Genomic DNA, 12,463 nt, shown 5'->3' on the forward strand with positions numbered 1-12,463 from the left:
ACAACCGGTTCCGTACTATTAGTCTTATTCGATCCATTATACGAGCTCTCAAACGAGGCCTGAGAGAATAGGATGAAGTAGAAGGCGAAAAGAGAGTGAAAATCATTATACTACACCATGCATCATGTTATTACATCGTCCTAATGCTGAAGTCGCAGAATCCAAACCAGTTGAAATAGTGGATCATGTTCGAATGCAAGACGTGGCAGAGAGACATTCTGCGGAACAACATCCATCTCCGCCGTTTATTCTTCATCTAACGGCTGTTATGAAAGCACGACAGATGAAGCATAAAAGACCAACACAACCCGTACGTGACAAAATTAAACAGAAAATAAAATTTCATTTCTCTCTTACTCGATCATTACTCTACTCTTTTGTATCATTCATTTATTCGATGTATATCTCCTCTATCTCTAACACAAAAATAGAAATAAAATTGGTACGAAGTTGTCACGGCTGCAGTCATGTAATGAATGACACCGGTGTACATCAAACCCATGTATCAGTGGTACATAAGTCATATACATAGTTGACAGTGTGAGAGCGGCTATTCACTCCACATTCTACCAACAGGATCCCTTCTCGATTTTTTTGGTGAGGATCCTGGAAATCCGTAAATAGTATTTGTTCATCGTATATCGTGCGGTTAGTTTTTGTCAAGTATTGTTTGTATTTAATTTTAAATTAAAATATTTAAAAATAATTTTTAACCGCACGATGTATGATGAACGGATATGATTCATAAATCTCCGGGATCCTCACAAAGAGGATCCGGTTTCCACATTCTAGTCATTTCGGCACCAAGTTGTGCTCTAAAATCTTTTGAGAGAAATTCGAGTTTCTCAACGAAATCATGAGGCAATCTTGTTAATGAAAACCTAGCCAGTGAATGAGCCAGTATATTACATGCTCTTGCTGCATCCAATTAAAAAACTACATGACAGACCTCAAAAATGTTAGTGGTCATGGGCATTTGGTACAAAATTATAAGCACATCTCATTGGGAAAACGACTCTAGTGAGTTCGGCCATTGTCTGAGAATACTTCAGAGTATGTTACATCATATATATACATAAGGGCCCAAAAATCGAATTAGGAGCCAGGCAATTTATAAGTAAGATCAATTCATGTCAAATTGCATAAACTTTCTTACTCTTATACTCGGTGTTCAAAAGCTCTGAATCCGAAATCACTGAGAAAGAGGGTGAGTGAGAGTGCGAGCACGAGAGTGAGTGTGAGTTTGTGCTCATTGATGATCTCCGAAGGCTGCGACGATGTTTAGAAGCTTCAACGCGCTGCACAACCATCCAATAACACATTGTTCCTAATGTCATTCCCATGATCACTGTCCCTATAGCTGTCACTCCGATAGCCAGCCATTTCTCTTCTTTTCCAACAATTATATATGACAGTGCAAGAAATGAAACTGAAATCATCACACAAGCCATCCACATTAGCTTGTTTATGATTGACATCATCTTCTCTTTTGCCTCCCTCTCTACGACAACAATAGAAGTTTGAACCACCACGACAGCCAACGATATGAAGAGAGCAAAAGAGTCAAAGATGAAGAAGACTAGGAACTCAGGTTTGGGGGCAATGTTTGCTTCTCCGGGAGAGAATCCACGGGGAAGAGGTTTCTCAGGGTCAGGGTATTGGCCTGGGACAGTGAAGATTGCAGCAAAGGCGACAGTGGCAATGAGGACAGCCACAACTGTGGTGGAGTTTATTGCATTGTTAAGCCCCTCCAAATGCATTTTGCTGAGCCGCTTTACCATTCCATGCACTTGCTTTCGTGTTTGTCTCGTTTGCTTAAGCTGATCATGCACCTCATGTTTTATTTCGCTTACAGTTTGTTTGAGTTCTCGATTTGGGTTCATAGTTGGCAGCTTCATGGATTTGGCACCTTGAATCCCATGCTCTGCTAGAATGGTAGCAATCTTTGTGTGCCCAGATTTCTCAGCAGTGTCGAAAACAGATTCTCCAGATCTGTTAATGATGGTTTTCGCCACTCCCTTATGACTTAACAGCGTTTGAACAATCTGCAAAAGTCCAATCTCGGGGGCTTAGATTTATGATTCATTCAATTAACCATTTTAATATCATGTTCCAAAGCCTAACTGAACAACATATTCATGATCATTCAACTTTAAGTGATGACCGAAAACTCAGTAACACGCATAAATCCATTTGATCTCTTAAAAAAGTTTCGATTTTCATTTGCATATTATAAATCAAATTAAAAATTTTTATTACCTGAGCGTGACCCTTCCCTGTTGCCACATGCAAGGCAGTGTTTCCCTTGTTATCCACCACGTTTATCACCGAAGGATCTGCCTTCGCTAGCTCACCCACCAATTCGACATTCTGTCCCTTGACTGCCATATGGAGAGCTGTCTGGCCCTTATTATCTCTTCTTAATGCAATTCCGGTATCTTTGCTCAAGAGGGCCTGGATCACCTCCAAATGCCCTTTCCTTGCTGCAGAATGCAAGGCAGTTTTCCCATTGCTTCTTGCTATGGACACCAAGCTGCAACCAGTCTCCAAAAGAAAACTTACTACTTCTGTGTGTCCCTGTGCTGCAGCGATGTGCAATGCCGTGGTGTTTGTGCGATCAACGGTCATTGAAAGTTCTGGAATCGCCTCCATGAGGACCTTCAGTACCTCTGAACCACAGTAAAAGAACAAAAATTTAAGATTATCCGCTCGATAAATGACATCTTATCAATTTCAATCATTGTTCACCAAACCTTCCTAGTCTCCTAAAGAACTCACAAATCAAATGAGTTAACGCACTTTACGCAAGAAACCAGATTCTTCCACTGTGATTACAGTATGCAGTCCAAGTTTATACATAACAATTAACATCATGTCAATTAAAGGAACACAGATTAAGGTTAACGAAAGTTTGAAACATCGATAGAGAGTCACTCACCTAAGTGCCCTTGCTTGGAAGCAATGTGAAATGCATCACAGCCATTTCGAGCTTTGATACCAGCTGAACCAACATCATAGTACTTCATCATTTCCTTAACCAAATCAACATATCCACAATCAGCCGCCAGATACAAGGGGGTTTCCCCCATGTGGTTCTGTTTCGACAAAAGTTCATTCAGCTCTGCCTCCCCACACTTGGACAAGATTTGTACCACCAATCCCAAATCTCCTTCTCTTGCTGCCAAATGCAACGGCCCGTCTTCGCGCTTTCCCGTCAACTGCTTAGTCATCTTCTTCCCAACAAAGCTTTGCTGCCTCACTGGAGCTTCCATTGTGTTCAATACCAATCCTGTATGTTTAAACTTTGAAGGTTTTCTTCCCTTTTCACCATGGAAGACCAAAAGTCAAGCAAGGCAACCTAGAAGATCAAATTTTATGAATGATTAAGGGAGGATAAGATGATTCCATGAGTTTGCACGTGGGAAATCTGTAAATTTGATTCCTTGATACCCATAACACACACCCTGACATCTTCCTCCTGCACCCAAAAAATAATTCAAATAAATTAAACCCCAATTGTTTAACACTCTCTCTCTCCCTCCCTCCCTCCCCCTCTCTCTCTCTCCCCTCTTAATTTATTTACACATTTCTTTGCAAAATCCAAACATCATTACAAGAGGGCAAAAAGAACAGAACAAAAGTTAAAATTAAGCAAAGTTGAAATTGTCTTTGCACATGCAGTGTGAAATCAAATATATATAATGCCTAGTTGCATATCTAGCCATCCAGCAAAAGTTATAAACTATGTATATACCAAAAAGGTCACTAATTAAAGTTTAAAAAAAAAAATTGAACTTTATGAAACAAAAGAATGAACTTACTGGTTTTGTGCAGTTGGGGTTTGTTAGAACTCAGAGCAGAATTTCTTTCCTACAAATTTAGAAAGTAGGAAGTTTGAAGTGTGAAAAGAAGAGCCCAAAAATTGGACGGCTGAGTGAGTGGAGTTCCGGTTAAATTCAACTATTTGTAAAAAGGTGATGTTGACAGATTCACTAGAGGATGGAAGGAGAATAAGAAAGGGTGGACTTTAGACATCTCCAATGAAGAGGATTAAAAGTTTAAAAACTAAAAAATATTTTATTTATTTAAAAATTCATTTCCAACATATGATTGAGCTATAATTATTATTATTATTATTATTTTATTTTTTAAAACGAGACCATAGTGTTTTCATTGCATCAAAAGTGCAATAATTTTATAATGATGTTATTCCTACATCAATGTCTTATATTTCTACTCACCTTTTAATAAATTTTTTAATTACAAATTTGTCCATTTGCAAAAAGATTGATAAGGACATTATTTATCTTGTTTTGCTTAATTTAAAAAAAGAAAAAGGTTGGGCGTGGAAGACGACTTGTCTACCTTAAACCATAACTCATATTTTCATCTCCTTTCATTTAGAGAAAGTAAAAAAATATCAATGGACTTAGAAGATGATTTTTTATTTGAACAAGCGCAAAGTTATAATTCTAAATAGTATTATATTTGGAAATGGGTCATCTCCGAATCCCTTCCACCTAATCTTCTTCATCAAACAATTCGGGTCCTTGAAATTTGATCTAACTGCTAAAGTTATTATAACTTTTAAAATAGACCCATATTTTTAATCGTTAGATCAAATTTTAAAAGCCCGAATTTTTTTATGATAATGATTAGGTGGAAGAGATTTGGAGATATTCCCTTTCCACTAGGGTGCGTTTGGTACGCGGGACGAGACGGGAAGGAACGGGACGAGGCGTTCCATCTCACGTTTGGTGCGCCTAAAACGAGTGGAACGTGCTGTTCCACGGGACAAGTTTTGGATGATTTTTCGTTCCACCTCCCCCCTGGAACGAACTCGTTCCACATCCGTGGAACACAAAATTATAGCCTTTCTGTCCTTTTTCTTCCTTGTCACTTCCATCCGAGGGCATGGGAGCTAACAGAAACTGCGGTCGTGGCGGGGACTAAAGCGGCACCAGCAATGGCGACGCTGGCGGCGCCTCGGTGGACAAAGGCATCGACTTCGCCAACTACTTCTGCACCTACGACTTCGCCAATTTACTGAAAAAATTTCGAAATCGAGAGGTACCCACTTGGCCGATCAGGGGCTACGATCGGAGGGGATGAGAAGTCGAAGTCGGCGATCTAGGTTTTGTTGAAATGGCCTGTGGATTTGTGGGTTTTTGTTGAAGTCGGCGATCTGGGTTTTGTTGAAGTCAACGATCGGAGGGATGAGAAGTCGAAGTCGCCAATTTATTGATCAATATTTGCGATAAGATATGTTGGTTTTTGTTGAAATGGCCTGTGGATTCGTGGGTTTTAGAGGGTTTTCGTTTTTGATGAAAATGTTCGAGGATTTATGAACTGGGTTCTTGAATTTACATGCAGACACTTTAGATTCTTGAATCAGATGCAGGAAGATCCAATCTTAATTGGGGCTGCGATCCGCAATCATTTGCGTTCCGTCCGACGCATATCAAACGTAAAACGAAACAACCAACATGTTCCGTCCTGCGTGTACCAAACATACACGGAACCTTCGTCTCGTCCCGTCCCGTCCCGTTCTGTCCTGTCCCGTCTGCGTACCAAACGCTACCTTATATTTAGCCACTTTACTGTGCAGCCAAAGGAGAAGCCGGCTTCAATGCAAGACAGCTGGCATTCATTTTAAACCACTCCTTTCCACTTAGATTTTTACTTGGTTTTGTACATTGACCAGTCGTCATTGACAATCCATGACCTCTATACGTGGAGTATCTCTGATGCAGCATGTTTCATACTTCTCTTTTTTGAATTACGTGATTAGAATCCGTATTATCGTCTGATTTTTTTTTTTTAGAATTTCGAAGATTCGTGAATTATATATGTTCATCTTACAACGTGTGGTCAAAAATTATTTTAATTTTTTTTATTAAAAATTAAACACAAACTGTACCTAACAAAAACTGATTGTACGATATACGATGAACGAACACGATTCACGGATCTCTAGGATCCTCACAAAGAGGATCCTGTTCAAAAGCCGTTTGTTTTTCGTTAAGAGACTTTTTTCTCTGATTCAAACTTAAATATCGCATAGAACTGGAAAGTTTTTCTACGACTTTTGCTTATAAGGGCTTGACAAGCAAAACATATAACAAATTTTGCGTAATCGATCCACTTCTTCAACATTCCAAACACAAATCATATCATTAAAAGGGGCTTACAGCTTAGATAGCCAGAACAATTATCACTGCACTCGAAGACGAAGTGTTTAGTTTAACTCCTCCTTCCCTTCTACAATACCATTGTTTGTACAAGGAAATATCGCTAGATCACAAGTTATTCGGTACTCATAATTGGCAAAGCGTTACAATATGAGATGACGAAATGACGAACATTAGATAGGTATGGTTGGTATAATGACAAATTGAGAGTGGGTTGATTAGGATAAAAAGCAAAGAAAGAAGACATTGACTAGAGTAAAAGACAAGTGAAGGCCGGCATGGAGCACAAGACATTGACTAAAGTAAAAGACAAGTGAAGGCCGGCATGGAGCTCAAGGATTCAGGAAGCCAACTTCTGGGATCTTGGCTTTCTGGAAGATCAGGCTTCCGGTGTTTCACGCTTCTTTCTATTTTCATCATTTTCTGTGGTCGGTTGAACTTCCCCACCAAAACAAAATTGCTCCATCAGTCTGCTTAATGGTGTTTCTGATAGCTGTTCCATTTGCTTCTACCTAACAAAAACCTTTTTTTTATCGACGTTTCGTGGAAATGGACTAAGGGTTTTTCGACACATATGTTCTGTTAGTTTCTCGTGAAAACAACGCTAATTTCTTGATAAAATTTGTGTAGAAGAGTATTGTAGTATGTACTTTTGCTTATAAGCATTTTCGGATTGGATCGGTTTTGTTTACAAGCGCAACAAAAATTTGTTGAAAACTAAAGTGTTTTGTGAAGCCACGTAGTATTGCGGTGTAATAGTATTCATCTTTACTTGTAAGTGAGAATTTTAAATTCGATTCTCGGCAAATGCGAATTTGAACACATTATTGCTAGCTCATTGTGAGACTTAACCTAATCTTACACTCCTTTAGTATAAATAATATCATTGATTAAAAAAAAAAGGTTTTGTGGAAAAGCAGACCAAAATTCTACTTTCTGCTTCATAAGTTCTTCTAGTTGAATCATTAGCTTGACGTTAAAATATTTATGCTCATGACAAATAAGTTTTAATAAAAAATTAAGCTTCATGATAATGCATTTGGAAGTGCTTTCCATAACCCAGTGTTTTTTAACTTTTTTTGTGAAACGCGTTAAAAGGACTTTTGATCTTCCAAATAGGAGCAATTGCTGCGAACAGAGTGTGGAACCGAGTAGCTCACTTGCTTGTAGTGCCCACGGTCACGCGGATTCAAGACCTTCTCCACCATGTGATGCACCTGGTTCTTCTAATAGCTGACAAAAGACCCATAATTGACTTCTGAGAAAAGCAAAAGCACCAAAAAAAGCACTGCAGGTAGACCCCCAACATCAACATCAATATCAACACCTTGTTATCCCAACCAATCACAATCTTAATTAGCGGACAATTAAAGTATATAAAATGTGTTTAACATAATGGATTATCTGTTCCAAGAAGTGAAGGATGTAAAAGTTAAAAGAGGCATATAAATAGTTGGTTGTATTTTTGTTACAAGTGTGTTACAGCTGTCCTTGTAACTAATTACTAGATTAGTGAGTTATCTAGGTGTAATTAGTTACTAAGCTATTTTTCTCTGCTGTATATAAACTCATTGTAATTTCTTATTCATTAAGTAAATGAAATATCAGAGTTATTTCTCATATGGTATCAATCGTCTCTCTGCTCACGCACCGATCCTAGCTTCTTCTGCAATCTTTGATTTCTCTGATCCTCTTTGCTTTTTCTCTGCAAATCTTGATCGCCAATGGCGTCTTCCACTTCTTCACCTGCAAATCCGGAAGTTTTCGCTCAAAATCCCACCCCTCTTTCATCAAATTTTGTTCCGATAAACCCTAACTCTTCGAATTTCTCTTCGATTTCTTCGATTTCAATCCAAAACATCAGCTATATGGTTCCTGCAAAGCTCAAGAAGGACAATTATCTGGTTTGGAAAGAACTTTTCGCTCCAATTTTCTGACGATACAAACTTACAGGCGTTATCGATGGATCGGAAGTGTGTCCACCGCCCTTTCTTCTTGATTAATCTGGTGCAACTACTGTCGTTCCTAATCCTGCTTTTGAGATCTGGTTTGAAAAGGATCAAAATATCCTTATTTGGCTGAATTCAACTCTCTCTGAAGATCTCATTCCATTCACCGTCAGGGTTACTTCGTCTCGAGAATTATGGCAGATTCTTGAACAACGATTTGGCGGTGTCTCGGCGGCGCACATTCATCAACTTCGATCCCGTCTACATGCAATTCAGAAAGACGATTTGTCCATTTCTGATTATCTACAACGTATCAAAGGCATATCTGACGCTCTTATGGTTGCCGGAGCTCCGGTGTTGGATCAAGATCTTATTGCGATTACCTTAAATGGCCTCTCTGATGATTATGAATCCTTCGTAGATTCTATTATGCTTCGAATTTCATCTACTTCCTTAGATGAACTTCATGGCCTTCTTCTGAACAAAGAATTTTTCATGCATTGGAAGAAGAAAACTTCTGCATCTTCTCTTACAGAACCATTTCATGCATTTGCTACTCAAGGTCCATCTCTCCAGCAAAGGTCTTTTACCTACGCCTCATTCCTCACAGGCTAATGTTGTCCACCAATCTGCCTACAGCAATCGCTTCAATTTTTAGCGCAGTAATCGTGCCCGAGGCAATTTCCAGCGTAATAATCGTGGCCGTGGTAACTATCGTGGCAATTACAACAATTTTGGCACTGGCAATGGTAATTTCAGTAACAACTCTGGTTACTACAATTCTGGAAATCGCAACTCTAGTGGCTTTACTCATAACTCTGGAAATCGGTCTCCTTGTCAAATCTGTAACTCTTTTGATCATGAGGCCCTTGATTGCTATGCTCGAATGAACCATGCTTTTGCTGGAAAGATTCCACCTGCCAAGCTTGCTGCTATGTGTGTCAATATTGCTTCTTTCTCTCAGCCTACATGGCTTCTGGACTCTGGTGCTACTGCTCATGTCACCAATGATATCTCAGCAATATCTTCTCCCGTCCCTTACTCTGGTGAAAACAAGGTTTATGCTGGTAATGGTCAAGGTATGCCAATTCACCACACCGGTTCTTCTATACTTAAAACAACACATGCTGCCTTTCACTTAAATAATGTTCTCCATGTGCCAATGATGCAATTCAATTTGCTCTCTGTGTATCAATTTCTAAGAGACAATTATTGCTCTTTAACTTTTGACTCTGATGGTTCTGTCATCAAGGACTGTTTTACTGGGAAGACGCTTTTTCGAGGCCCAGTTAGGGATGGTTTCTATCCTCTGCAAGGACTACAAGGACAGCCATTCCAAGCTCCATTCTCTGCACTTGTTAGCACTCAGGTTTCATTACACCAATGGCACAAAAGTCTTGGCCACCCTTTAACAGCAATTCTCCGAAGGATATTACATACAAATAAGCTTGTTCCTAATAATTCAACTTCTTCTGTTCAATTTTTTTGTGCAGACTGTGCAATTGGTAAACATCACAAGCTGCCATTTTCTTTTAACACAACCATTGTCTCTAATAGCTTGGACTTGATTCATTGTGATGTATGGGGTCCCTGTCCAGTTTCCTCTGTTAGTGGCTATAAGTACTATGTACTGTTTGTAGATAAGTATAGCAAATACAGTTGGATGTTTCCTTTAAGGGCAAAGTCTGAAGTTATCTCTACCTTTGTAAATTTCAAAACATATGTTGAAAATTTACTTGGAAATAAAATCAAGATTTTTCGAACAGATTCAGGGGGTGAGTTCACAAGTTCTGCATTTACTTCTTTCTTGCTTCAGCATGGTATTTCTCATCAATTTAGCTGCCCACACACACCTGAGCAAAATGGTTGTGTGGAACGTAAGCATCGACATCTTACTGAGACTGCAAGGACACTTCTTATTGTTTCTAAAGTTCCACACATATTTTGGGTAGAGGCTTTTTCTACTGCCCTGTATCTTATTAATTGACTACCTATCTCTGGATCCTCTCAGTCTCTATGGGAAATTCTTTTTCACAAGCCTCCTGATTATTCAAAGTTGAAGATATTTGGTTGTTGTTGCTATCCTTAGCTTAAGCCTTATATGCAATCAAAGTTGGATGGTAAAAGTACACCATGTGTTTTTCTGGGCTATAGTCTTCAACACAAAGGCTATAGGTGTTTCGATGCATTGACCAACAGGGTTTATATCTCACGGCTTGTTCTTTTCAATGAAGACCATTTTCCATTTCATGATGTTTCTTCTCCTCAACAATCTTTTTCACAGTGTACTTCCTCATCTACATCAACTGAGTTCTCACTGCCATTTCCTCAATCAAGCATCTCTGCACCTCAACAGTTTTCCGTGACTCATTCCTCTCCGAGTCAATATATATCTCAAGCTTCTTCCTCAACACCATTAGTCTCTCCACCTCAACCTTCTCAACACACTCAAGGTTCTGCCTCATCTCACGAGCACCATTATTCTTCTATTTCAGTTCCCACAAACACTCATCCCATGATTACTCGGTCTAAAGCTGGAATTTTCAAGCCAAAAGTATTTGCAGCTACCAACCATCCTGTTGATTCTACTTCTTTTATGCCTACTACTTATTTGCAAGCCTCCAAATATGATCACTGGAATAAAGCAATGATGGAAGAATTTCAAGCTCTCCAGTCCACCGGCACTTGAAATCTTGTACCCTCATCTCCCCATCAAAATCTAGTTGGCTGCAAATGGGTCTTTCAAATCAAAAGACAACCCGATGGTTCCATTGATCGATACAAAGCCCGTCTTGTTGCTAAGGGCTTCCATCAACAAGAAGGTGTTGATTTCAAAGAGACCTTCAGCCCGGTTGCTAAACCTGTTACTATTCGCATTCTTCTTACACTTGCAGTCCAATATGATTGGTTTTTAAACCAACTTGACATCAGCAATGCTTTTCTTCATAGCAATCTCAAAGAAGAGGTTTATATGGCTTAAAGCAAGCTCCTAGGGCATGGTATGACAAGTTTTTTAACACTCTGGTATCTCTTGGTTTTACAAACTCTCAATCTAATTGCTCTCTGTTTGTGAAACTTCAACCATTTCCTGTCCTAGTTCTTGTATATGTGGATGATAAACTGGTAATTGGTCCCAATACCTCTCTATGTCAACACTTTATTCAGCAGCTTGGTTCCTTATTTCTAGTTAAGGATTTAGGCCCATTGCACTATTTCCTTGGCCTAGAATTTCATAGATCCAATGATGGCATTTTTCTGTCTCAAAGCAAATATGCTTTAAATCTCTTACTCAAGACAAACATGGAAGGTTGTAAACCTTGTGTTACCCCCTTGGGAACTCAAAAGCTTGATCATGTTGGCGTTCCATTAGCTGATCCTAAAGAATACAGGTTTATCGTCGGGGCTCTTCAGTATTTCACTTGGACCAGACCTGACCTTTCCTTTGCCGTGAATCAAGTCTGCCAATTTCTACATTGTCCTTGTGATTCACACTTTCAGGCTGTCAAAAGAATCTTACGATTCTTAAAAGGTACATTTGATCAAGGAATGTGGTTTAAGAAGAGTTCATTGCACCTTACAGCCTATTCTGATACAGATTGGGCTGGTTGTGTGTTTGATCGACGGCTTACAAGTGGCTACTATATATATTTGGGCAAAAACTTGATTAGTTGGAGTGCAAAAAAGCAACATACTGTTGCTCAATCTTCTACTGAGGCCGAATATAGATCTCTTGCGCACATTGCAGCTGAACTCACATGGGTGTGTAAAATTTCAGAGATATTGCTCTTCACCTCACTATCATTCCCACTCTTTGGTGTGACAATTTCTCTGCAATTTCTCTAGCCTCAAATCCAGTTTTTCATGCTCGGACAAAGCATGTGGAAATTGATTACCATTACATTCGTGAACTAGTTCTCGCCAAATTGCTCTGGGTACAATACCTCAATACTCAGCATCAAGTTGTTGATATCCACACTAAATCTCTTTCCAAAGCTCGGTTTCAATATCTTCAAACCAAGCTTTCACTCGGCTATCCTCTGTTTAGCTTGAGGGGGTGTAAAGAGGCATATAAATAGTTGGTTGTATTTTTGTTACAAGTGTGTTACAGCTGTCCTTGTAACTAATTACTAGATTAGTGAGTTATCTAGGTGTAATTAGTTACTAAGCTATTTTTCTCTGCTGTATATAAACCCATTGTAATTTCTTATTCATTAAGTAAATGAAATATCAGAGTTATATCTCATAAAAGTCTTCCACAATGTATGAAAAGCGGTCGCTCTCAAATGTGACGGATGGGATCACTATCCGCCACATTTGTTACAC

The 12,463-nt window shown here is 39.1% G+C and overlaps 1 protein-coding gene across 2 annotated transcripts; it reads right to left on the reverse strand.

The window, feature by feature from the left end:
- Positions 1 to 975: 975 nt before the first annotated feature.
- Positions 976 to 4,052, reverse strand: LOC103450187 (ankyrin repeat-containing protein At5g02620-like). 2 transcript variants are annotated; one of them, XM_008389498.4, is made up of 4 exons: positions 3,822 to 4,052; positions 2,939 to 3,358; positions 2,260 to 2,669; positions 976 to 2,045 (listed from the first exon to the last, which is right to left on the reverse strand). In XM_008389498.4, the coding sequence occupies exons 2-4, from the start codon at positions 3,270 to 3,272 to the stop codon at positions 1,134 to 1,136; spliced, it is 1,656 nt and encodes a 551-aa protein (XP_008387720.2). In that variant the 5' UTR covers positions 3,273 to 3,358; positions 3,822 to 4,052; the 3' UTR covers positions 976 to 1,133. The 2 variants fall into 2 exon arrangements, with proteins under 2 accessions (XP_008387720.2, XP_028945386.1); XM_029089553.2 differs by having other exon boundaries at positions 2,939 to 3,478; positions 3,822 to 4,033.
- Between the last annotated feature and the right edge of the window lie 8,411 nt (positions 4,053 to 12,463).

Source organism: Malus domestica, chromosome 12, assembly GCF_042453785.1.
Source record: "Malus domestica chromosome 12, GDT2T_hap1".
In the NCBI taxonomy this organism is placed as follows: domain Eukaryota; kingdom Viridiplantae; phylum Streptophyta; class Magnoliopsida; order Rosales; family Rosaceae; genus Malus; species Malus domestica.

Bases quoted from the DNA above. Each gene is read 5' to 3' on its own strand.
- LOC103450187 (XM_008389498.4), bottom strand. From the start codon at position 3,272: ATGGAAGCTCCAGTGAGGCAGCAAAGCTTTGTTGGGAAGAAGATGACT. The intron at 2,670-2,938 runs GTGAGTGACTCT...ACTGTGGTTCAG, and splicing joins TTCCAAGCAAGGGCACTTAG to AGGTACTGAAGGTCCTCATG. The intron at 2,046-2,259 runs GTAATAAAAATT...GGACTTTTGCAG, and splicing joins CAGGGAAGGGTCACGCTCAG to ATTGTTCAAACGCTGTTAAG.